The sequence below is a fragment of the Geotrypetes seraphini genome, chromosome 16 (assembly GCF_902459505.1).
Source record: "Geotrypetes seraphini chromosome 16, aGeoSer1.1, whole genome shotgun sequence".
NCBI classification, from domain to species: domain Eukaryota; kingdom Metazoa; phylum Chordata; class Amphibia; order Gymnophiona; family Dermophiidae; genus Geotrypetes; species Geotrypetes seraphini.
The window spans coordinates 911,087-938,857 of NC_047099.1; the positions used below are offsets into that span (position 1 = coordinate 911,087).

Genomic DNA, 27,771 nt, shown 5'->3' on the forward strand with positions numbered 1-27,771 from the left:
GCAGGGTGGGCAATGTGGTCGAGGTGCTCAGGAAGGCCCCTTTTCTCAAGAACTTCTGAGCTTTAGGAGAGCTAATCTGCCCCCTGCACTGATGTCACTGGAGAAAGACTTAAGGGAGTAGATAAACGGACACAAAGACCAAGGCCCAGATGTACTAAATGCTCCAATCACGTACCAATGGTGAATTTACCGACCTGATGTTCAAAACGGTTCACCACACACTCTGGCATGCAACTGACTTCATTACTATTAAAATGAGGTCATTAATATTAAAACAAGCCATCCGATCTATGGCCTAATATTGCAAAGCCATAAGGTCTGCCTTGTTTGTGTGTGTAACACAGGCACAATATCTGCCCCTCTCCGATTATGCCCCACCCCCTCCATACTTTAATAAAAATCACCCGTGTCTTCTCCCTCCTACCACTGCAACCCCCCCCATCCAGGTTCCCCCTTCCACACTCCCTGTACTTTACAAAATTTGACAGGAAGAAGTCTCCTTCCCTCCTGCCACTGGATGCCTCCCCGAACCACCCCCGTATCTTTACGTGAAGAAAAGATGCCCAGTCCCTCCTGCTCGCAGGCCCGCCACTCCAAAATGGCAGACTGTCCCCTTCCCGGTACATCCTGGGATGAATGGGAAGGGGCCTAAGGCCCTGATTGGTATAGGCCTTACGCATCTGAGCCAATCAGAGTCTTAGGCTCCTCCCTGTGTATCCTAGAATGCACCAGGTAGGGGACCTAAGGCCTTGATTGAATCAGATGTCCCCTGGGAGGAGCCTTAAGCATCTGAGCCAATCTGGGTCTTAGGCCTCTCCCCATGTATCCCAGGATGCACCAGGAAGGGTAAGGCCTGACATTTTGGAGTGGTGGGATTGATAGAAAGGAGTGAGCATCCCTCCTGCTAATTTTTATTAAAGTAGATGGGGGGGGGGGGGGGCGGGTCACGGTAGCAGCAGGAGGGAGTGGGCATTCCTCCTGCCTCTATTTTTGTTCTGGGGGTCATTGAGGAGGCTGCTTTGGGGCTTCCCCAAACCGGCTCTGTGTATGGATGAGAGCCTGTTTCTAAATGAGCGATCGGATGGAATTAAGGTAGACCTCCGCAAAACTCATTTGCATGGGAAGCTGTTTGAACATTGATCGCCATTTAGAAATTGGCCCACCATTACCCGCCCGGTCTTAATGACTGTTTTTAGTGCATCTGGCTCCAAGTTGTCTAATGATCCAGCAGTCCTGAGAAGGTAACACCTCCCCTTCCCCCCAAATAAAAAGAATAAACACAATACAAGATTTTAAAGTTAATTGTTAGACATTTTGTTTTGAAATGCAGGAGATACAAGACATCTGAATTCCAGACAGAACATTTACACAATTTTCAAAGTGCCCTATGTACATAAAGGTTTAATTGCACTATGATTCAACTGTTGATCACAGGAGACTAGCGTAGACCTGGGACTGTGTGTTTGCAGGGATAAAGGACACCTGCCCCTTGCTTAGGATGAGATATTTGTGCAAGGTTTTCAAGTAAAGTCTGGATGTAAAACACGGTAAGCCACAAGAAAACATTATCCAAACCGACTGTTTTTAAGACCTTGAAAACCCACAAAATCTTGCTCACCCACAGTATGGACAGCCTAAGGCAGAAAATTTGGAGATTAAAACTCACTCACTTTCCTCATTCTTGTTAGCGAGACTCGTCAGCTTTGCAAATGCCCTAGAGCACCCCCCCCCCTCACCCGGTGTATAAAAAGGTTTAAATTAAGCTCCAAATCTTAGGTATGTATTCTATAATAAGAAATCTGAAGACACCTTAGGACCAATCTTTTAAAGATTTTTACCACTAAAAGTGGGTTTAACTGCATAAAATCTCTCCCTTGCTCCCAGCTAAGTTTGAGCAAATATATTTAGTTGGCTAAAAAGGAAGCCAGGACAGGATTTTTCAAAATGCAAAGTGATAGCTCCGTTAGCACAAACGATGCAAGCATGAGCTTACATTTAATAGTATATCAACCAGTTCACCTTGTGGAGCTGCTGCCACTCAGTACTGATCAGCCCTGCTCCCCTGCCATCCCGGTGCCAGGCACCCAGGGTCCCAGCCCTGCTCCCAGAGACTCGGCTTCACTGCTGTCACAGACCCTCAGGGTGTAGTCCCCCAGACTCTTCGGGGAGGGGGCAGCCTCATGCCCCTGGTCTTACAGACTCGGCTTTGGCTCTTTCAGACTTTCTGGGCTCTAAGTGCTGCATTTGGAAGCTCCCCTCCTTGTCTGATCTATGTTCAGCTTTCTTTTGCCTCTTTCTCTCTCTTCCCCCCCATTACCCTGTCTCTTGTGCTCTGTCCCCTATCTGAGGAACAGGCATGAGCACACATGGACGTTCCTACTTCCCCTTCCTATTGTCTTTTCATGTTTTAACCACTCTTGTGTATTACTTTGGCAACAAGTGAACAAAACATCACTCTGGTACGTTTTTCTGAATCAGAGAGAAAACACACTGGGGGCTAAAACACAGAGGGAGAGAGCGCGAGACACTTCCCTCTCCAGCACCTGCTTATTTACCAGTTCGGTTTTCAGGTTTGCTTTCATCCCAAAACAAAATAAAGGAAAATATAATATTTGGAAGTGCTTTCAGGAAAGTCTCTACGGCTTCATTTACAGCCTCATCTCAATCAATCCCAATAAAAATGCTAACACTTGAAAAGATGCTAAAATACAGAACAGGAATAAAAATAATTAAATATATTGTACATCCATTTCTCTACATCAAAGTGTTCATTTCTCCTCCCCATCTCCATTTTGTATGATCTTTTTTCTAACATCCTGGGGAGAAAAACGTACATCAGTCTAGCAATCAGCTCCTTCTGCCTCTCCCTTTCGGGCCTTTTCCACCTGTAGGAAAGGTGGTAGTGGAAAATGAGCAGTTTGCCGTTTTAGCGACCAGTAAAGTCCTTGGAGTTGGCGTCTTCTTGTTTGGTCACACCACTGGGATTCCTGCTCCACTTCTTGAAGAAAATGAAAGTCAAGTCGATTATTAGGGGGTAGAACAAAGTCATCCCATCAGAACCATATCAACAACGTCTTGGTAGCAAATGCAGAGGGCGCTGCTGCCGCTTTCATCAGTCATTTACTTAAATCTCTCCTCCACCCCTGACCAAAGGAATCATGGTGCAGCTCCAAGGGGCAGGTGGTGCTCAGGACGAAGGGAGCAAAACAGGAACCTTTATTCTATATGAAAACACACAGATTGCAGTGATGACCCTTCAACACCAAAAGCCATGATAAAAGGGGAGAAGATGACAGCAAAGGGCTAAGAGCTTTCAAGATGTAATTATAAACTTTTCTTTCCCCCTCACCCTCAAAATCGCGTACGTCAATGTATTTGTCTATTTTATGTCCAGACTTTTATTTTACCCCATTCTTAAATTTATTTTCACATTTTTAACTTTGTAAATGGGCCAGATACATGTTGATGGTCGGCCTATTAAAACGTAAATAAACTTGGAAACTTTATGAATGGGGTTGAGGGTAGATAAACAAAATGACCCACTTCCTATGAAATAATTCACCTCCAGTAATGCAGGGGTATGGAGGATTAACTCCTGCAGTTCTTCATGCTGCAGGGTGACTGGCAAAGTACCAGGTCCTGAAAGATTCTTCTCCACCTAAACAGACTCTCTCACTTCTCCATTACCTAACCTTTCCCTTTCCCACATTGTTCACTCAAGATTTTGTTTCTTTCACAGGTGCTGTAATATTAGTGCTGGAAATGCTTGTTTTCTGATTGATCATTCTAGATCATTTCAAACAGTTGAACAAGTCAAGTATACATCTACAGACATGAAAACGAGGCCTCAGTCAGTACATGTCATGGGATGGAGGCAGGATTTCCTCTTGTTCCTTCTGGAGAGAATCAGGAAGACAGGTGCCAAAAAAAGGGGGCCGGATACAATACTTTTTTGGTCAGGCAGATCAGCAGCACACGGTGAGACCAAGGGAAAAATAAAACAGAACCAAGAAAATATATAAACAGCAATGGATGGAATATACAGAGTTATCCCAGAATGCCTTGAACTGGGTCCAGTGACCTCATGTCTTTCTTTCCCATTTCACAAATTTGCTCAATGACATCCAATGATGGTCCTGGGGGGGAAACCTCTTTCCTCACTCCCCGTCCCTGCCTGCCCTCTGACCTCTGGCAGATGACGTGCTGATGTCATCAACCGGTGCCTCACAGTGGCTTATCACTCTCTTTCTTCAAGTGACTATGAAAAAAGGAAAAAAAAATATGTGTTAAGAGAAGCGGCACTAGACTTCCAAGCTTCCGGGAGCAGGGTGCAGGGCTCTCACCTGTAGTAATCCTCCTGTCCAGGCAGTGGGACCCCATGCAGGGGGTGGTGGGTGTGGAGCCACTGCTGTTGTTCCAGAGCCAGTCGCTGCAGCTCTGCTGACTGGGCATGCATGGCCTGAAGCTGGTGAGCTGCAGACATCGGGGCTGAGAGAGACCCAGGCAGGTCCCGGTAGGGAGCAGCTGTGCCAGAGAACAGAAGTAGGGAGGGGAACAAGAGACAATTCTTTACCCTGTTTTGTGTTACTTTTGCACATGTACAAAATGTCAAGCTAATAAAATTTCCTGACTGAGAAACGTAGGGAAGGGGGAGGAAGAAGAATCGGAAAGAGACTGAGAGACAAGTCGCTTCATTGGCTCCCTGTCCGCTTCCAGTTCAAACTCACTATGCGGCTCCTCAATCGCTCCCTACACCCTGTACCCTTCTCCTCTCCTGTCAACTCCCAGCTCTGCCCCTTCTGCCTTGCTGTGCCATATGCCTGGAACAACCTGCCTGAATTGGTACCCCAGGCTCCATCTCTAGCAGTATTCAAATCCAGGCTTAAAGCCCACTTTTTTGAAGCTTTATTGATTTATATTCTGCATATCCTACAATTCTACACGGATTACAAATGATTCAGGTACTCAAGCATTTTCCCCTCTCTATCTAATGCACCTGGGGCGCTGGGGGATTAAGTGACTTGCCCAGGGTCACAAGGAGCAGTAGCTCTAACCACTGCACCACACCCTTCCAACTTGTAATCCACTAGATCTGTTTCTCATTCCCTCTGGAGCCACGACCCTCTCTTTTTCTTTCTCTTCATGAGCTGCACATAATGATTCACCCTTTGTCCTGTGTGTCTGTCATAATTAGACTGTAAGCTCTTTCAAGCAGGGACCGTTTCTTGCTTGTGCTATAGAAATAATCAATACTAGTAGTAGACATGGGAGAGGGGCAGTTCCCAAACAGCTGCTGAAGCAGACAGGTGAGGTCAGCTAGAAGCCTATGATACCTAATCCAGGATCCCATCTGCTTTCCCTCTCACTTCAGGTTTTCGCTAGAGGCAAACTAGCCCCAATGTCCTCTCCTCCTCTCTCGATGTATTTTTCTACCACCTCTTGCACCTTCCGTCCCTGTGATGTCAGTCTTAAGTCATGTTACCTCCCCCCTCACTACATTTTGTGATGGTTTATTTAAATTTTATTTAATTTTCCTTTTTAACATTTGCTTTTAAATTTATTTTATTGATGTAAACCGTCTAGATATGTCTTGATGGACAGTATATTAAGAAAATAATAAACTTGGAAACTTAGATCACACAAAATTTTAACACTCTAAAATAGGATTGCAGCTGGAAAAAATGTGGAGAGCGCTGGATAACAGCATAGAAGGGGGAACAAAGGCAGACATGGAAGGAAACTCAGTGATGCAAATTTCACTCTCAGTCTTTGCAAAAAAGCAGGGGGTTCGTGTACGTTCCCCCCCTACAATCTAATGCTGCTAACTTGAACTTCCACTAATTACCCTGACAGCATTCCCTCTCTTTCTGTCATTCTCCCCCCACGCCAACCGATCCCTTCCTCTCCCCATCCATCTATAGTTACTCCCTCCCAATTCTGTCCTGCTCTCTTTTGAAACACCCCTTTTGTGATCCAAGTCTCACCAAAGAGCTGGTGTCGGAGAACCTCATTCTCATGGAGGGGGTGTGGCAGCAACGGATTGGGAATCGTCCCAGTGGGGTAAGGAATCCGGGTCAGGTGGGACCCAGAGGTCAATGGATCCATCAGGGGGTGAACAGAGGCTGAGGCTGGAAGAAGAAAGGTTACAGAAGCATTTAAGAAAGAGTGAATTTGGATTTTTGGCTTCCAAGCTGCAGGCACAGAAGGTATTTCAGTCTAAGGCAGAGCTTCCCAAATCTGTCCTGGAAACTCCCTAGCCGGTTAAGTTTTCAGGCTTGTCACAAGGAATCTACATAACGCAAATCCTCGAGCGTAATAAGCAAATTTATCTCAGGACAGGATTTGGAAAGCCCTGATCTAAAGGCCCATTTTTTAGCATGGCTACAAAACAACAACCCGTTTAGAGAAAATGTTTGCACCTGAGGTGACTTGTCCAGAATTTCATTCTGGCCTAACCACTAAGAGGGAAAACACACCTAACCATCCCAGACACATATAATCTGCTTTCACCAGGAATGAGAAGATCAAACCCTATATGTCCTTGCTCTAGCCCCAAAGAAAACTTCCAGCTACCATCTCTTACCAATCCTCAGCCCAAATCTACCCACAAAAAACTTAGATGCCTTTCTTCCATTTCATAAAATCAGTGCAACCTCAGGATAAGCTTGTTTTGAATATCAAGGCCTTTAATCTCTAGTGTGGCAGGTTATTCACTCCCTGCAGTGCAAAAAATACATAGCTCCCCCACCCCCACAGCCAACCTTACCCTGCATCACATTAAAATCCCCTGTGGGCTACCTCCTCTGAAAGCAACTCCTCCTCCACACACCCTGAAGGCTGCCATCCTAGTATCACAAGAATCCAGTATTTCTCAGGCTGCCTGTGTGTGCCTGACAGGGACATCACTGCTCCCAGAGGTTCCCCCAACCCCCCCAGCATGCATTCAAATAGCTCTTCCCTTACCCCGCCTGCATCTTACCCGCATGCATGGCGTCCTGTTGATGCAGGTGGAGATGTGAATGGATGTGTGAGTGCTGGTGGTGGTGTGGAGTCACATTTAGCATCTGAAGCCTGACCAGTGGGTCCCCGCCCAGTGTGTGCTGCCTCTCTGCAGCCAGTGCCAGCCGTTCCCGCTCCAGAGGCCCCAGCCCTGGATGAAAAGGAAAGGGATGCAAACCAGGGCCTCCAGCGAGTGCCAGTGGCCCGTGTCTAGGGTAGTGCTCCAGGGCTCCGGGGACAGCGTGCAGTTGCTCCAGATCTGACGGCTTCACCTCAAAGCCTGGCTTCAGCCTCTCTCGCAGCTCCCTCTCTCGGGCTTCCCGCTCCCTGGCTTCCCGTGCAGCTGCCGGCTCACTGCCATATACGCCATATGCCAGCAGAGGCTCCATCGTGCCCAGGGGCACATAGAAAGGGTGGCTGCGATTGCCTGGAGACATGACATGGGGGCGGGCATATTCGCTAAGTGTACGCAAGGCTGGGGTGTCAGGACCCAGGTAGGGAGGAACAGTGGCCACAGCACTGCCTGGTTCAAAGGGGGCGCGATGAGTCACAGCCGCCAGCTGGGCACAGTCTGTAGGACGAACTTCCACAGGTATTTTCTACAAAGGAGGAGCAAGCAAGGAAAAAATTTACAAAGAAACAAAATCTGAACCGCGACACCACACATACACAGTCCCAGCACAGCAGTGTCACCACATATACAGTCATGTGAAAAAATTAGGACACCCCATGATATATTCAGTTCTTGCTTAAGAAATGTTCACATATCTACGTGAAATTTTTTTTAAATTTATCTCTGGAAAAGAAAGTGATGTAACTGCAGGTAAACAAAAATTTTCATTGATTTACTCATGAAACAAAAGATATCCACAAAAATGTGTATTCTAACTGAGGAATAAATTAGGACACCCCCACATATCCTCCCACTTAAAATGGCTCAAATCAAACACAGGTGTATCACGTCAGGTGCACATGATTAGAACATCGTTACTCAGCATTTTGAAGGTGATTTGCCCTACTTAAACCTCAGACATTTAGTTTGGTGTGCTCATGAATGCTGCAGTGAGATCAAAAGAGCTGTCTGAGGCCTTCAAAAAGAAGATTGTAGCAGCTTATGTCTGGTAAGAGATTTAAAAAGATCTCGAAAGAATTTGACATTAGCCATTCCACGGTCCGGAAAATAGTGTACAAGTGGAGGACTTTTCAAACAACTGTCAACATGCCCAGGTCTGGCCGTCCAAGCAAGCTGACCCCCAAAACAGACCGCAAGAAGCTCATAGAATCTCCAAAAACCCTAAAATGACATCACAGGACCTACAGCAGCCTCTTGCTACTGTTGATGTGAAAGTGCATGCCTCTACAATCAGAAAGAGACTGCACAAATTTAAATTACATGGGAGGTGTGCAAGGAGGAAACCTTTGCTCTCTAAGAGAAGCATCAAGGCCAGACTGAAGTTTGCCAGAGAGGACGTAGACAAACACCAGGACTTCTGGAATAATAAGTCTAAAATTGAATTATTTGGACAGCAGAAAAGAGGACATGTTTGGTGTACACCAAATACAGAATTCCAGGAAAAGAACCTCATACCAACGGTGAAGCATGGAGGTGGAAGTGTCATGGTTTGGGGATGCTTTGCAGCAGCAGGACCTGGCCAGCTCACCATCATAGAATCCACCATGAATTCTACCGTGAGGAACATGCGAGACCATCTGTAAGAAAATTAAAGCGGAAGCGGAACTGGACCCTGCAACACAACAATGACCCAAAACATACCAGTAAATCTACCAAGGACTGGCTGAAAACTAAGAAATGGAGAGCCCTGGAGTGGCTGAGTCAAAGCCTTGATCTTTATCCCATTGAGATGCTGTAGGGTGATTTGATATGGGATGTACATGCAAGAAACCCCTCAAACATCTCACAGCTGAAAGAATTCTGCATTGAGAAGTGAGGCAAACTTTCCTCAGACCAATGTCAGAGACTGGTAGATGGCTCACTGCAGTTATTTCAGCCAAAAGGGGGTAACACTAGCTATTAGGGTGTAGAATACACATTTTTCCGTAGACAGCAGGCCAATGCAGCCTCACTTGTTGGCCTGTGTGCTGGTACTCTCCCCTAGCTAGGTAAGCTTTTGAGCTTACTGGGCATGTGTAGGAGTCCCTCCCCTCAGCTCGTCAGTTTTTTCTTCGACTGTTACAGGTACACAACTTTGCTTTTTGTGGATATCTTTTGATTCACAAGAGAATCAAGGAAAAATGTAGTTACATTATTTGATTTTCCAGAGATGAATTAAAAAAAAAAAAGATTTGACATCTCTTAAGAAATAACGGAATATTTCATGGGGTGTCCTAATTTTTTCACATGGCTGTACATAGTCCCAGTAGAGCCATTATGTCAGCACAGCCGTGACGCCATACACATTGCTACAGCACAAGTGAGATTTGATTTTCATACCAGGCTTCTTTCCAGTTCTCTCTCCCTCTCCCGTTCTCTCTCTTTCTCTCTCTCTCGCTCCCTCTCCCTTTCTTTTTCCTCTCGAGCTTTTTGCTCCGCTTCCTTACGCACTCTTTCAGCATAATCTGCTCGCTTCTTGGCAAGCTTTGAACCCTCCAGAGGGACAAAACAGAGATCAGTGCGGGAGCAGGAGTTGAATCCTCTGTCCAATAGCTTGTTAAATCTAAGGGAAGACAAGAACAGGGTATGAGAAGACAAAGAGAGAGAGAGAAGCAGATACACAAATAGAGCCTAAGAGATGCCATTTCAGGTCCATTCTCTGTGACACCTGTATCAACAATCTTTCCACAATATTAAGATCTGCAGAAGAGAAACCCAACATGCTCATTGCATCTCTTTACCAAACATAACATCAGATTTCTAGACTGCATAACCTGAAATGCGGTTTACAAAAGTGAAATAATAACAAAGGAAGATCAACCAAGTGTTTTGAGAAAAGATGAGTCTTCAATTGTTTTCTAAAAAGTACATAGGAGTGCGATGTAAATATCAGCTGTCAGAAACAGTCTACAAGAGCCTCTCATCTATTCTACCTGAGAGTCTACAAGAGTCAAAGATGCTCCTATCTCATCCCTTCTACTAGAGTCTTCAAGCGACTCTACGATGATGCGCCTATCTCATCCCTTCCACTAGAGTCTACAAGCGACTCTACGATGATGCGCCTATCTTATCCCTTCCACTAGAGTCTACAAGAGATTGTATGATGCCCCTATGTCTCATCCCTTCTACTAGAGTCTACTAGAGATTCTATGATGCCCCTATCTCATCCCTTCTACTAGAGAGTCTACAAGCGACTACAATGATGCGCCTATCTTATCCCTTCCTCTAGAGTCTACAAGCGACTACGATGATGCGCCTATCTTATCCCTTCCACTAGAGTCTACAAGCAACTACAATGATGCGCCTATCTTATCCCTTCCACTAGAGTCTACAAGCAACTACGATGATGCGCCTATCTTATCCCTTCCACTAGAGTCTACAAGCAACTACGATGATGCGCCTATCTTATCCCTTCCACTAGAGTCTACAAGCGACTATGATGATGCGCCTATCTTATCCTTTCCACTAGTCTACAAGCAACTACGATGATGCATCTATCTTATCCCTTCCACTAGAGTCTACAGGCAACTACGATGATGCGCCTATCTTATCTCTTCCACTAGAGTCTACAAGCAACTACAATGATGCGCCTATCTTATCCCTTCCTTAGAGTCTACAAGAGATTCTCCATTTATCATTCACTAAACACAATTGACATTTGAGAAATTCTTCTCAGCTTTAAGACACCAACATGAGGAGTTCCACAAGATTGGCGCTAAAATGTGAAAAGTATGTCCCACGCAGTCCAGCTATGGTTTAGTTGCTACAGGTATTACTAACTGTTTTCATTCAGGTGGGCAAGAGGTTGCTCCTTCTTACCTGGCAGACTGGCTGGCATGGCTGGGCATGTCCACTACCTTTGGAGCTGGCGAAGGGCTCTGGGTTGGCAGCAGTGGGCTTTCAGAAGTCTCGTACTCCTCAGCTGGTTCCTGCTTAACCTGAACTGAAGGACCCAGACTGGGTGTCCCGGGTCCTTGGATTGCTGATGGGGCCATAGTTGGCCCTCCAGACAGCCCTGGAGTAACTGGAGGAGTGGCAGGTCTGTAGGCTTGGGAGGCTGGTGTTACTGGTGACGAGGTACCTCTATAGGCTGGTGGGCCTGGAGGAGGAGGATGGGTGGGTGGGGTCCCTGCCCTATACGCCAGCAAGGCTGGGGCAGGGGACTGTGGCCTCTTGTGAGGGCCTGGTACGGGCCCTGACCCAGCACTGGGAGACACAGTCTTGCAGGTGGCTGTTGTAATCACTGTGGACACTGCAGCGGGGGATGAAGTGACTGGAATAGGGCATGTGGGGGGGGAGGAGGGGGAGGGGCGGGGAAGGTATAGGCAGAGTTTTGCCCTGTTGCTGGAGGGTTCGGGGGAAGAGGGTAGTGGGTCTGACTGCTGGGAGGCGGAGGAGGGGCTTGGTTGTATGAAGCTGACGTATGGGATGGGGGCATGTGGGCTGGCCCTGGAGGATATGGCCGCAGCGAAGCCAGTGAGGCAGACAGGGTGTGGGTGGACGCACTGGGGGAGGTGCTGATCAGACTCTGGTAGAGCTGGGTGGGGGGTTGGCACGAAGCTGCCACATGTGTTGCTTCCACAGCATGTGGGGTATAGGCACCACCAGGGGGCTGGGATGCTGGGTTGGAGGGGAAAGTGGGGGGGAGCTGCTGTTGCTGACCCCCCTGTATATGAGAGCCCTGAGGGAAAGTGGGAGGCAGGGGCCGACTGTAGGGCAGCGACTGGCTCCAGATGGGCTGCGAGGGCAGTGAAGGCTGTGTGTACTTGGGGGGCTGGCTGGCAACAGTTAGCCCTGCGGCAGGGTAGCTGTGGCCATAGGTGGATGTGTGACCATGTGGGGTGGAAGAAGCCGACAAGGTGTATGGGTATCGTAGTGGGGTTCCAGATGAGTTTGGGGGCAACGGGTGAGACTGGGCTGGCACTGGTGCTGATGCTACTGCTAAGGTGCCCTTGTCTTGCCCTGGAGGGCCCACCTGTCCCATGTGCTGCTGCTGTAGAGCTGAGGGGCCCGTAGATTGGGGTGGGTTGAGGTGACCCAGCAAGGGCCCTGGTGATGTGTTGAGAGGGCGCAAAGCTGGAGGAGGAGGGAGAGTGGAAGAGACATGGGGGAAGGAGGCAGATGGTGTCCCTGGGGGTTTCTGGGACCCTAAGCTTCCAGTCAAAGAAATGGGAGTGGTGGGAGGAGGATGCTTCACAGGGAGGAGCGAGTCCCGCTCTTGAGGGGGCCCCTTGATGCCTGCCGGGGCACTGGAATACAGCTGGGCATGAGGAAGTGAAGGGGAAGGTGAAAGGTGGGCTGCAGCAGGAAGCAGCACAGGCTGAGTCTGGAAGATTCGGGAAGTCTGGGACTCGATTTGCGAGGTGGCAGGATCGGTCAGAGAGGGGAAGGTTCCTTCAGGTTGCTTAGGGCCTTGGAGGGCGAGATCGCCAGTGGGGGGCCCTGGGACTGGAGGACTGGATGGGGGAAACAGCTTAGGGTAGGGCTTGGCAGGCCCCTGGGAGATAATGGAGGAGTCCGAATCGCTCTCCACGCTGCCAGGGCTATGGACACTGGGAGAGGTGCTACGGTTGTCCTGGTCGATGTCTCGAGAATCGCTGCTCCCTTCTTCATTACCGCTTTGTCCATCTAGACTGTCGACATCTGATGGGGAGAGAGGGGGCCCGGGCCGTGGGATCTCTGGGGGCTGTGAGAAAGATCAGACAGACGAGACCCAATCAGTTATTCTCCCAGATCCACTGCACCCTCTGCCATGTCTTGGTCAATGAGAACGTAGGGGATGGGAGGGAGAGATCCTCTGCTGTGTGCTCACCTCTGTCTTTGTCTTTTTGGAGACATTGTGCTCCTCTCCCTCACTCTCGGATGACTCTTTCTGCCGCCCACGCTTGCTACTTTTCAGTCCACATGGGTCTTCAGTCCTTCCCTTCTGTGAGGATGAGACAAATGTGCTGTCAGTAGACAGTTTACTTAAACCTTGATTTATTGCTATTAAACAAATGTGCACATAGCAGTTTAAACAATATATAGATAAAAATGAATTCACAGTAAAATGGGAAGAGAAGGAGAAATTAGGCCCGCTTCTTCCATGCCTCCTGACAAGGAGAAGCGAGAAAGTGATCTGGCCCCCCCGAGATCACTGGGGTGGAAGCTGGTCCCCCGGCTGCCTGAAGATAAGCTTTACACAAGGCAAAAAAAAAATCAGGGGAAAAACCCCTTGGCAGCCCAACGGAACTTGCTACCAAAGCAGAGGATCCAGCAGAAACCTGCCCCTGTCTCTCCAATACAAGGGGTAGGCCACCTGAGGCTGCAGAGAAAATGGAGGCACTTCCCGCCAAAATCAGAGCAAAGACCGCCGAAACACATGCCCCCAAAGCCTGTTTTTAGGATTTCCCCAATGAATATGCACTGCTTTCATTGTATGCTAATAGATCTCATGCATATTCATTGGGGAAATTCTGAAAACCCAACTGGATTGCGGCCCTCGAGGAGGGACTTTGACACCCTTGGACTAGAGAGAAGCACAACTATTTTGTCTTAGTCTCCGCCTGCTGATCATAGCGAACTATTACCCATCATTGAATTGTACCAGTCTGGAGAGATGCTAAAGAAAGTTATAAATTGCAGTAGTAGGAAGGGAGTTCCTCCTATCAGTGCATTAAAATTAGGCCCAACTTCTAATCCCACTCCTGACACCATATCTCTCTGACCTTCAGCATGGAGTCACTCACAACAGTGACATCTGAAGACCCAACTCCCAATCCCACCTCTACCACCTTTCAACAAGTTGGTTAACACATCCTATAGTTATCTTAGATGGTACAGAACCCTCAGGGATAGCAAAAGCCCCCCTTCCCATCATTCTCTTTTGTACCTTGCCACTCTGGCGACTCTTTTCCAGCTTGCTGTCACTGCTAGAGGTGCTGATTCCTCCTGGGGATGCACGGCCCCGTGACCTTCGCTCCTCTCCAGGGCCAGGACTCTCCTTCTTTCTCCCACTCCTCATAGACATCTGTAGTAGGAAGATGCAAAATGCATGAGTCTCCTGCTTCTCAGGAGCTTTACAAATGTTTTAGTCCTCAGACAACCAAGAATGCTACAGGGTCTGCTAGATTGGGCAATGATTTGATTTGATGATTATGCTCCTTTGTCTAATGAAAATAAAGATTTGAGGGGGTGTCTAAGATGGCAGTATGACCGGCAGCAGAGCTTGAGAACGCTGCAAGGTACCTTTTTCCTCTTTGTGCGGTACTTCCAAGTTGATGCCTCATACTAAGCATAAGGGTGCAATCAGGACTGGACCCTTGCCAGCAGACTCTTCGACAGTTCGCAGCCTGAACTCCTCTGCAAACCACGGGGCGGGACCTGGCAACTACACCCGTTCTGGAAATCTCTCTCTCGCCCCCCAGAACAAATTACTCCTCCATGTCCGGCAAGGACAACAGCTGAGAGCTCTTGTCACTGAAGGGGTCACAGGTGCTGACTCTGGAGAGGGGCACCGGCCAGAGGACCTTGCTGTGAAGACAAGAACTACTGAGGCTGGGATACTGTTTCCAGCTCCATCGAAATGACCACCTTAAAAACAGTAACTGAAAACCTCATTAAAGATAAAGTGCTTATTCATAAGAAAACTTTAATAGGCGACTCAATTTGCGTATTTTGAATTTTCCTCGATCAACAGAATGATTTCAAAAATATTTGTTCCACCATTAAACAAAATGTATTATTTACCAGATGTTGTTGATCAAGAATCTATGGACTTGGGAAACATATCTGCAAAACTGGAGGATACGGTGTCGAGGATTGAGGAAAGAGCTACTTTACTGGTCTCGTTTGTCTTTCAGCGGGATTTGAATGCTGTAATGAAATGCTCAGAATCTTTTTTTGGGACACCGGGTATGGCTATGCCCCGATGTTAATAAGGAGACACAGGAACGAAGAAAGCTCTTTCTAGCTATGCGCCAAGAAATTGCATAGCCATGCAAATGTTTTATTAAGTTTCTTGGACTCAAATACATTTTTTACACTCCAGACCAGTTAAGAGCATTCCTGGACTTAAAGAAGATCTCCAGGGGATAAAAAGAGATAAAATACAGGAGTTATATTTGTTTTTTTCAACTGCCCCCCCCCCATATTAAATTTCATTGGGGTCAAAGAAGAAAAATTGATTTTTCCTTGTTTATGTATATTTCTTTTTCAAATTGCATGGAACAAGTGGCAGCGGCGAAAAGGGCGAACAGAATGCTAGGAACGATTAAGAAGGGGATCCCGAATAGATTAGAGAGGGTTATCATGCCGCTGTACCGGGCCATGGTACGTCCCCACCTGGAATACTGCGTCCAGCACTGGTCGCCATACGTGAAGAAGCACATAGTACTACTCGAAAGGGTCCAGAGAAGAGCGACGTGCTCAAGCAGATAGATAGATTAAAAATTGACAAATCTCCAGGACCAGACGGAATCCACCCGAGAATACTGAAAGAGCTCAGAGACGAAACAGCAGAGTTACTGCGACAGATTTGTAATCTATCCTTGAGAACATGGGTAATCCCGGAGGACTGGAGGATAGCAAATGTTACGCCTATCTTCAAAAAAGGATTGAGAGGGGACCCGGGGAACTGCAGACCGGTGAGCTTCCGGGGAAGATGGCCAAATCATTGATCAAGGAAAGTATCAATGAACACATAGAAAAAAATAATCTGTTGAGAACAAGCCAGCATGGTTTCTGTAGGAAGATCATGCTAAACAAACCTACTGCATTTCTTTGACGCGATAAGTTTCAAGTTTATTAAAAACAATTTTTAGACCGCTTATTCGAGTTTCTAAGCAGTTGACAGTATAAAATTACATAAAAACGAGTTATAAAATAACAATAAAACACGAAAATGGGGGATACAGACTAACGTCCTAACATACAGACCGCTTTGATCAAAAATATACGAAATGAAACAATAGGATAGTGGGAGAGAACTACAATTGATATAGGAAAGGAGAAACATTAAAGGAGAAAACAATAGGTTAGGACAGAAATGACAATTGATTCAAATTTAAAAAAAATAAAAAACTTTTTTTTAAACTTTGCCCGTAGCCCTTTCAGGACCAAGGGACATATTTGTCCCATAACTTTAAAATCCTATAAATTTTGATTGGGATAGTCTACAGTTCTAAATTTGATATGTACGGATTCCATATGATACTGCCTTTATGTAAACAAACTGGTTCCGACATTCATTCATTAGCGTCGTTGCCAGATTGACGAGAAGATTCACTTGCCACACTGTCCATAAGCCAGAAGTGTGATTTTTTAAATAAAAATAATGATATTTCACAAAAAAAAATCAATTTTTTGGCATCTGCAAGCCCTTTTTACCATAAAAATGTCGTCAAAACCACAAAAATTGGCCTACGATCCTTATGGTCCTGAAAGGGTTAAAAGGACAGTTATTAACCAAGGTGTCTTGGAACAAAAATGTCTTTAGTTTTGATTTAAATTGTTCTATATCGGATTCATAGCGCAGGTGGTTAGGCAGCGAATTCCACAGAGTGGGAGCAGTGACCGCAACATTATTGGAACGCAGTGTATTTATCCATTTTAAAGAGGGTTTGACTAAAAGATTCTGAGAAGTTGAGCGGAGAGATCTTGATGTATTATGCGGAATTAGAAGTCTGTTAATAAAATCCGGTTGGTTATTTATTTTTGTTGTAAATGTTAAAAGTAGAATTTTATAGCTAATTCTATGTTCCACTGGGAACCAGTCAGCATTGAACAGAAGGGGAGAGACGTGATCGTATTTTTTTGCGCCGCAGATAATCTTGATAGCCGTATTTTGCACGATTTAAAGCCGTCTAATTTCATTTTTTGTGATGCCCTTGTCAAGGGCGTTGCAGTAATCTATACAGGAAATTACCAAAGAGTGAATTAGTATATCTGGATTTCCAAAAAGCTTTTGAAAAGGTACCCCACGAGCGCCTACTACTACTAATAATAGTAATAATAACAGCTTATAAACCGCAATACTGTGAAGTTCTATGTGGTTTACAAAGATTAAGCAAAGGTACAAATTGATTGACTTTAAGAGGGGAGGAAGAAAGAGGGTTAATAGGACAGGAAATCCATTTTTGAGGAGAGAGTGATCAATAGAACAAGTTAATCGCTATAGAGGGGAGAGAGAAGAGAGGATCAGTTGTCTAGATACTTTAGGAACAGGTGTGTTTTCAGACGTTTCCTAAATTCCTCATAAGTACTAAGGAAGCTGTGGAGCCACGGGGTGGAAGGGGACGTGCACAGATGGGTCAAAAATTGGCTGGCGGACAGGAAGCAGAGGGTAGGACTAAAGGGACACTACTCTGACTGGAAAGGGGTCACGGGGTCAGTGCTGGGACCGTTGCTGTTCAATATATTCATTAATGATCTGGAAACAGGGACGAAAGTGCGAAGTTATAAAATTCGCGGACGACACGAAACTCTCCAGTAGGGTCCGAACTGTTGAGGAATGCAAAGATCTACAAAGTGACCTGAACAAGCTGGGTGAGTGGGCAAATAGATGGCAGATGAGCTTCAATGTAGAGAAATGTAAAGTCTTGCACATAGGGAAAGGGAACCCGATGTACAGCTATACGATGGGAGGGAGGGTATTGGGGGAAGGCAACCTTGAAAAAGACTTGGGGGTATTGGTGGACACAACGATGAAGCCAGCGGCACAATGTGCAGCGGCCTCAAAAAAGGCGAACAAAATGTTGGGTATTATCAAAAAAGGCATCACCACCAGAACGAGGGAAGTTATCCTGCCGCTGTATCGAGAGATGGTGCGTCTGCATCTGGAGTACTGCGTGCAATACTGATCGCCACACCTTAAGAAGGATATGGTGATGCTCGAGAGGGTCCAGAGAAGAGCAACAAAAATGATTAAGGGCATGGAAAACCTTGCTTATACTGAAAGGCTGGAGAAGCTGGGGCTCTTTACCCTGGAAAAGCGGAGACTTAGAGGGGACATGATTGAGACATATAAAATCATGAAAGGTAGAGAGAAGGTAGAGAGGGACAGATTCTTCAGGCTAGCAGGGACATCAAAAACAAGAGGGCACTCAGAAAAACTGAAAGGAGACAGATTCAAGACGAATGATAGGAAGTTCTTCTTCACTCAGAGGGTGGTGGACACCTGGAATGCGCTTCCAGGAGAGGTGATAGGACAGAGTACAATAATGGGTTTCAAAAAGGGCTTGGATGACTTCTTGAAGGAGAAAGGGATGACAGGGTATAGATAGAGGGGTACTATACAGGGTACATCAGGATTAGGGCATAAACAATTCAGGTGGTGGGAACTTACAGGTCAAGGAACTGGAGGGCCGCCGCGGGAGTGGGCTGCTGGGCACGATGGACCCTGGTCTGACCCGGTAGAGGCAATACTTATGTTCTTATGACTAAAATGGTAAAGGGGCTGGAGGAGTTGCCGTACAGCGAGAGATTAGAGAAACTGGGCCTCTTCTCCCTTGAGAAGAGGAGACTGCGAGGGGACATGATCGAAACATTCAAAATAGTGAAGGGAATAGAATTAGAGAAAGACAGGTTGTTCACTCTCTCCAAGGTAGGGAGAACGAGAGGGCATTCTCTAAAGTTGAAATGGAATAGATTCCATACAAACGTAAGGAAGTTCTTCTTCACCCAGAGAGTGGTGGAAAGCTGGAACGCTCTTCTGGAGTCTGTTGTAGGGGAAAACACCCTCTAGGGATTCAAGATAAAGTTAGACAAGTTCCTGCTGAACCAGAACGCACGCAGGTAAGACTAGCCTCAGGGCACTGGTCTTCGACTTAAGGGTTGCCGTATGAGCGGACTTCTGGGCACGATGGACCACTGGTCTGACCCAGCAGTGGCAATTCTTATGTTCTTATGCTCGTAAAACATTTTCAAATTAATAAATAATACAAAACAAGAAAAGAAAGATGTGAAAAGGTATTTCTTGTTCCAGATTCTATTAATAACTGAGCACCTGCCTCAAGCAATGTTAACAAATCTCTAGCAAACTGTTTATGCATTTTTGAAGAAGAGTTTGTACAGCTTGAGGAATGTTTACAGATCACTAGTAAAGTTTACAAACTCACCAACATTGTCGATACTTCTCTAGAAATGTTTTCCGATCTCTGGGGCCAGGGGTGAAAGGGTATAACTGAGTGTTGCAATTTCTCTACAGTGTAACTGCAAGGGAAGTGCGAATGTGGGAGGGGTGGGAGCCTGCCCAGAATTTAAGCACAATTACGGCCATAATGAGCACTACGGAATTCACGCTCAGCGTACAGCGTCCCAGTCCTTCACTTTAGGTCACTTATAGAGAATTACTCTTTGATGTGAACGTTTACAAAAAGGAAGTAACACTGTGTGTGGCCTCCCTCCGCACCATCAATGACCTCACTAAAGCCCAAACGTCAACGTCAGCTTTAGCTTGAAATTCCCTATGGTGCAAATCACAGGTGCAAATGGAAGGAAGCCACCCTGGAGGCTAAAAATACAATATTACTCCGAACAACTATTAAGGACCCCCAAAAGATCCAAAAAAACATTTCAAACTAACAAAAAAAGGAGTTATCCAATGCCTTAACCCCGAACTCGACAGCAAAATGCTCTCAGACTACTTTGCTGATAAAGTAGACAAAATACGGTCTCACCTCGACTCCACCATGCAACAGACATCACTCCTAACTCACTTTGAAACGGTCTCTCAAGACGACATTGCCGAGATACTAGACGCTATTTGTCCTTCCAGCTCCAACCTGGACCCCTGTCCACCATACCTCCTGGTGGCGGTGAAAGACGCCTTTGTAGACTCAATCTTTCTTCTCATCAACATCTCTCTACAAATAGGCGTAGTGCCCGCCAACTGGAAGTCAGTGGTCATTAGACTGATCCCATGCTCGAACATAACATGCCTGGGAACTTTAGACCTGTCTCTAACCTACCCTTCATCTCCAAGATCCTGTGAAAAAAACAGTGTTAAACCAATTGCACTTCTTCATCGACAAACAAGGAGCCATATCCGCCTTCCAATCTGGATTCAGGAAATTCCACAGTACTGAAATCATACTTCTCGACATCATCGATGACTGCTGGATGTCCTTCTGGTGATGCTGGATCTCAGCGCAGCATTCAACACTATTGACCATCCTTGCCTCATTGAATGGCTCTCTGAAATTGGAATCCAAGACATTGTGCTACAATAGTTCACCTTTTTCCTAACAGATCCCAAAGAGTTCTGCTCAACAACATGCTATCGAACCCAAAACCAATCAAATAAGGTGTTTCGCAGGGGGCTCTGTTATTCCTCCTATTATTCAATCTCTACATTAGACCTGTGTTAGACATAGTGTGCAAATATCAAATACAGATTCACTCCTTCGCGGATGACATCCAACTGTACCTACCGCTAGAAGCACATGATGGCCAGATTGCAAAAGTCCTAAACTGCCTCTCGGAAATAAAAAACTGGATGTCTGGCAACAAATTACAACTAAACATCTCCAAGATGGAACTCTTTTGGATCGCAAAGAGTGCTGCGACCACGCCCGTCCCTCGCTGCATTGGGACTATAACTGCAAAAGACTAAGCGCGCAACCTAGGAATACTCCTTGATGGCAACCTATCGCTTTCCGACCATCTCTCTCAGGTGGTATCTTCCTCATTTTACTCCCTGTGACAACTTCAAAAAAATAAGGAATTACTTTTCAGAGTCCTACTTCACCCAACTACACTATGCCTTAGTACTCTCTCGCATGGACTACTGCAATGCGCTATTTAACAGTCTCACAGCAAAGAACATACAATATCTCCAGTGTGTTCAAAACGCGGCAATCAGGCTTCTAAAAAAAACCTTCGTGCCTTCAACCCTGCCTCCCAGGCTCTAGCGTCAGCGCAGTGGCTACCTGTAGCCAAACACTGTGTCTTCAGGGCCTAATGTTAGCATTCAAATCCTTGCATGACATGGCGCTAGGCTGTGTGATGGCTAAGCTTCCTCCATACGTGCTGAACCAGTCCTTCCACTCCCAGGATGAAATACGCCTCAAAACACCCCCTGGTCACACCCTCTGACTACCCTTGAAGGACTACTCAACTTTAGGAAAGCAATAACATACCTCTTAACTTAACCCCCCTGCCCTTGACCTATGGATCACAAAGAAATTAATATTGGTACCAGAACCCGCTATGTGCCACGTAAGGAAAACTTGTATTGTAAAATCTTGCACTGTAAGGATAACTATGGCAAATTGTAACCAATAAACTGTTTATTAGCATTAGACCCCCTAGTATGTGTCAAGTTAGAATAAAAACTTGTAACGTAAACTTGTACTGAAATGATGGCAAATCCAGGGCAAATCGTAACCTGTTAACAGTACTGCATGCTATGTATGTTTAACCTGTAACCCGTTCTGAGCTCATAAGTGAGGCTTCAAGCTGAATTGCACATGGTGAGTACCAGAACGCTGTTTCCTGGGTACAGTCCAGCTGAGTGTGTGATAGAAGAGAATTCGGCAGTAGAGACTGTCCTGGGAGCATAAAACAAGAATCGGTGCATATGTTAAATTACATAGTAGATGACAGCAGATATAGACCTATTTGGTCCATTCAGTCTACCCAACAAGATAAACTCATAGGTATGATAAATAAACTCATAAACAAAGGAGCTGGAGAATCTTATATTTAATCGTATAGGAAATGGAGCCAGTGGCGTTCCAAGAGAAGGGGGAGTGGGGGCTGATCAAAACTCATTGAGTGAATAAGCCTGAGTGTGAACTGTTTGAAGACTCAACTAAGGTTGGCAGCTTGTTCTATACAGAATCGCAGTAATCTAATCTGGTAACAACGAAAGCAGGGACCAGTGTAAAAAGTATAAGACTGAAAGTGACTGCAGTGTGAAGGGAAGAAACATGGGCCTGTCTCAATTCCCGGTTCAGGAAGAAACCCCGTACACACACACACACAGCTCGAGAGAGCAAACTGCTGTCCAGACAAACTGGGCAAAGAGATTCACAGAGCCTAAGTTGGGATGAGAGGGGATACATAATGGAGCAGTTGAAAATCATTACCAAAAATGAACATGCTAATATTCCTACATCAAGTGAGTGTTGCAAGAAAGCTTAGAAAAGACTAAAGAGGCAGGAGAAGAAGTGAACTCAGAAGGACACCAAAAGGTCAAAGGAGAAGAAAATTCAAACCCTACCATGACTCTAGATGACCTATACCATGTTAAGAATGATTAAGCTGGAATTGAAACTCACCGAATCCTTGTTCTGACGAGTTTTCATATTCCCGGGTTCCAAGCCCCCATTCTCCACCTGGGTGGGTGAAAACATATATTGTGCTGTCGCCCCTCACTTTGATGCCGCTTCAGGACTCTTCAGCGACAGAAAGATTTGTTACCTAACTGGAAATGAAAACACAACTGTGTCTGGAAACAACAGGCAATAGCAGCTCATTACCAATGATTTCAATGTTTAAGTCAGCGAATATGCATGAGATAGGGTTGCATGCTTATTCGTTGTGAATATCCTAAAAACCAGACTAGCTGGGGGTATTCCAGAAAGGGCTTTAAGAGAAGCGTAAGTAAGACTGAGAGTAACATAGTAACATAGTAGATGACGGCAGATAAAGACCCGAATGGTCCATCCAGTCTGCCCAACCTGATTCAATTTAAATTTTTTTTTTTTTTCTTCTTAGCTATTTCTGGGCAAGAATCCAAAGCTTTACCCGGTACTATGCTTGGGTTCCAACTGCCGAAATCTCTGTTAAGACTTACTCCAGCCCATCCCAGCCATTGAAGCCCTCCCCTGCCCATCCTCCACCAAACGGCCATACACAGACACAGACCGTGCAAGTCTGCCCAGTAACTGGCCTAGTTCAATCTTTAATATTATTTTCTGATTCTAAATCTTCTGTGTTCATCCCACGTTTCTTTGAACTCAGTCACAGTTTTCCTCTCCACCACCTCTCTCGGGAGCGCATTCCAGGCATCCACCACCCTCTCCGTAAAGTAGAATTTCCTAACATTGCCCCTGAATCTACCACCCCTCAACCTCAAATTATGTCCTCTGGTTTTACCATTTTCCTTTCTCTGGAAAAGATTTTGTTCTACGTTAATACCCTTTAAGTATTTGAACGTCTGAATCATATCTCCCCTGTCTCTCCTTTCCTCTAGGGTATACATATTCAGGGCTTCCAGTCTCTCCTCATACGTCTTATGGCGATGATGTCTCTTAGAGATGGATGGATACCTGTGTTCGAGGACCGAGAGATGATGTCTCTTAGAGATGTATTCTTGTGGAGGGGGGTTGAGGGGTTGAGAGATACCCTATCATTCCCAACACACTGAGATGGTTCAAATATCCCTTTACCTCCCAGACATAGCCATGGCTGAGACACCCATCATAGCAGAGAGGACCCTGACAGCCCCAACACTCACACACAAAAACATGACAGAGAGAAAGCACCCGTCAATCCTTCCCTTCACAGTCACTGTGATATACACCAACCTTGAGATATCACCACCTGCCATTTATATCAACCCTGAAATATGACCAGCTCCCATCCCATCTACATCAACCTTGAGATACTATCAGCTCCCATCCCATCTACACCAACCCTGAGATACTACCAAAACTGAGATACTACCAGCTCCCACCCCATCTACACCAACCCTGAGACACTACCAAAACTGAGATACTACCAGCTCCCATCCCATCTACACCAACCCTGAGATACTACCAAAACTGAGATACTACCAGTTCTCACCCCATCTACACCAACTCTGAGATACTACCAAAACTGAGATACTACCAGCTCCCACCCCATCTACACCAACCCTGAGACACTACCAAAACTGAGATACTACCAGCTCCCATCCCATCTACACCAACCCTGAGATACTACCAAAACTGAGATACTACCAGCTCCCATCCCATCTACACCAACCCTGAGATACTACCAAAACTGAGATACTACCAGTTCTCACCCCATCTACACCAACTCTGAGATACTACCAGCTCCCATCTACACCAATCCTGAGATACTATCAGCTCTTATCCACCAATCCTGAGATACTACCAGCTCTCATCCCATCTGCACCAACTCTGAGATACTACCAGCTCCCATCCCATCTACACCAACCTTGAGATACTACCAAGACTGAGACACTACCACCTTCCATCTACACCATCCCTAAGATACTAGCAAAACAGAGATACCAACACTTAGACATCACCCATAAACAAATGTCAAGAAACAATATTCCCTAAGTCAACACTGAGAGACATCAGCCCAAATAGCTATCAATAAGAACCCCCCTATCACTCACTAGGAGACATCCTCCACATGCACCCCCGCCCCAATCTCTTAGGGGCCTCCTCCCTATACACATGTATTAGATGTAGGCCAAAACTCCTCACTACAGATCACCACACACTCACACATACAGTACTCTTCATGAGACATCATTTTTCCCCCGACACATCTATATCTAAGAGAGAAATTTTTCATCCACAATCCCTCATGGACATTATTCATTACCACACAGTTAGCCCTCTCTTAGTGACATCATCCAGTAAAAAGTATCACTCTACAAATGACTACTCTAAGAGACATCAGCTGCCCCCTCCCCCACATATCCATCTTGTAGAGACCATTATTTATACATACACAGAGCTAATTGCACCAAAAATGCACCAAAGCAGTTTAGTTTCGCAAAACAGTGTCTATAAATGAAAGAAAAAAACCCCACAAAACACCAGAGAGTGATTGGGGGAGAGGTCATAAGGCCTTATGGATTCTCACACATATCCTTCTCTAAGAGACATTCCGAACTAAGTTATCATCTCTACAGATGTTACTAAGAGATAGTGCCCTACAAATAAACATTCTAAGAGACATTATAGTGCATTCACTAATAAGAAACAATCCCACAGCCCTCACTACAAGACATCATCTCCTTCACACATCCATCTCAAAAGAGACATCCTCACCCAAGCATATACATATGCCTCCAGCTCTAGCAGACACCACCACCACACACATCTATGGCTAAGAGACATTATTTTCCACACAGTAATCCTTATCTAAGAGACACACTCCCACAAATAAAAAAGAATAATAATCCAACACTCACTAAGAGACATCATCTTCCCATCCCACATATCCATTCATCTCTAGAAGACATCTCTTCCCCCACATATCATGATATACATAAAACTAACCCATTTGGAGAAATTACCCTCAAGTGATATCATCTCTACTTCCCACCCCCCCAACACAGGCATCCATCTCTAAGAGACATCATCTCTGCCCCTCCCCCCAACACAGGTATCCATTTCTAAGAGACATCCTCTCTTCCCCCAAACAAGCATTTATCTCTGAGACATCATCCCTCAACCCCCCTCCACAAGAATACATCTCTAAGAGACATCATCTCTCGGTCCTCGAACACAGGTATCCATCCATCTCTAAGAGACATTCTCTCCCCCCCCCCCCCAACATAAGCATACATCTCTAAGAGACATCATCTCTTGGTCCTCGAACATAGGTATCCATCTCTAAGAGACATCATCTCTCAGTCCTCGAACACAGGTATCCATCCATCTCTACGAGACATCCTCTCCCCCCCCCAACATAAGCATACATCTCTAAGAGACATCATCTATCGGTCCTCGAACATAGGTATCCATCTCTAAGAGACATCATCTCTCAGTCCTCGAACACAGGTATCCATCCATCTCTAAGAGACATCCTCTCCCCCCCCCAACATAAGCATACATCTGTAAGAGACATCATCTATCGGTCCTCGAACATAGGTATCCATCTCTAAGAGACATCCTCTCCCCCCCCAACATAAGCATACATCTCTAAGAGACATCATCTATCGGTCCTCGAACATAGGTATCCATCTCTAAGAGACATCATCGCAGACTCCCCTCCACAAGCATCCATCTCTAAGAGACATCATCTCTTGCTCCTTCAAAACAGGCACCCATGTCTAAGAGACATCCTCTCTCCCCCAACACAAACATTTATCTCTGAGATATCATCACTTGCCCTCCCTCCAGAAGCATCGATCTCTAAGAGACATCAGCTCAGACCCTCCCCCCAACACAGGCATCCATCTCCAAGAGACATCCTCGCTCCCCCCAACACAAGCATTTATCTCTGAGACATCATCCTTCGCCCCCCCCTCCACAAGCATCCATCTCAAAGAGACATCAGCTCAGACCCTCCTTCCAACACAAGCATCCATCTCCAAGAGACATCCTCTCTCCCCCCCCCCCCCCCAGCATTCATGTCTAAGAGACATCACCTCTCGCTTCCATCTCTAACAGACATCACCCCCCCCCTCTAGAAGAGACATCTCCCGCAGCAGGTCACCCTGACACCTCGCCCCCTCCCCTCCATGCACTAGGGCGGATTAGGAGGAAAGCGGAGTCTGGTTTACTCACGGCCAAATTCCTGCAATTGTGCACGTCTCGGGGTGTCTCGGCGGCCCCCCTAGAAGGAAATCCTGCAAACGCTTGGAAAGATCCAGAAATAAGGAGAGAAGAACTGCAGAGGCGATCGCCACCCCCTCCACCAAGCCCCCCCAGAGCTCGGGGGTGGGGGATGGGAGGGGGTAAAAGCAGACGTCGGTGCAGTGCCTTCCAGCCCCCCCCTCCCTTCTCTCTGTCTGTCTGTCCGTGGGCAGCTGCGCCCCCTCCCCACTCCGAGCGCGCAGAAAGGCAGGAAACCCCCCCGGGGTGCAGAGATCCAGCCCCTTCCCTCTGCAGAACCACCCGAGGCCTGCAGGGTGCAAGCAAGGGAGGAGGAGGGGAGACAGGAAGGAGAGAGGGGAGGAGAGACACCCCCGATCCTGCTCAGACCAAGCTGCAGCTGGGAAATTGCGGGGTCCGGGGACGGCTCTCCTCCTCCCAGCTCTCCCCGCCCTCCTCTCCCAACCACTTCCCTGCACAAAAGATGGGAAGGAGAGCCGCAAAGCCTGGTCTGGACTCCTGGGATCCAATGCAGCTTTTCAAGCGAGCTCAGGCTTCACAAATAAGGTGCCAGCAGGGATTAGAACTCAGGACTCCCCTCTACCCCATTCTTCACATTAGGTGGCAGAGTGGGGATTAGAACTGAAGTGCAGGGAGGTAAACCCAGCCCCTCCCCTGACAGACTGGGGATTCGAACTCAGGTGCAGGGAGGTAAACCCAGCCCCTCCCCTGGCAGTGGGGATTAGAACTGAGGTGCAGGGAGGTAAACCCAGCCCCTTCCCTGACAGACTGGGGATTCGAACTCAGGTGCAGGGAGGTAAACCAAGCCCCTCCCCTGGTAGAGTGGGGATTCGAACTCGGGTGCAGGGAAGTAAACCAAGCCCCTCCCCCTGGCAGAGTGGCGATTCAAACTCAGGTGCAGGGAGGTAAACCAAGCCCCTGACAGAGTGGGGATTAGAACTCAGGTGCAGGGAGGTAAACCAAGCTTCTGGCAGAGTGGGGATTAGAACTCAGGTGTAGGGAGGTAAACCAAGCCCCTTCCCTGGCAGAGTGGGGTTAGAACTCAGGTGTAGGGAGGTAAACCAAGCCCCTCCCCTGGCAGAGTGGGGATTAGAACTCAGGTGTAGGGAGGTAAATCAAGCCCCTCCCCTGGCAGAGTGGGGATTAGAACTC

General features: G+C 46.6%; 1 protein-coding gene across 1 annotated transcript; it reads right to left on the minus strand.

Annotated features, from left to right (window-relative positions):
• Nucleotides 1-1,285: 1,285 nt before the first annotated feature.
• Nucleotides 1,286-27,065, minus strand: ATN1 (atrophin 1). The gene is given in 11 exon segments (XM_033924173.1): nt 1,286-4,258; nt 4,344-4,524; nt 5,985-6,128; nt 6,980-7,598; nt 9,452-9,674; nt 10,931-11,357; nt 11,360-12,797; nt 12,924-13,037; nt 13,983-14,120; nt 22,372-22,517; nt 26,572-27,065. Coding segments are annotated over 10 exon segments (3,345 nt in total). The 5' UTR covers nt 22,399-22,517; nt 26,572-27,065; the 3' UTR covers nt 1,286-4,224.
• Between the last annotated feature and the right edge of the window lie 706 nt (nt 27,066-27,771).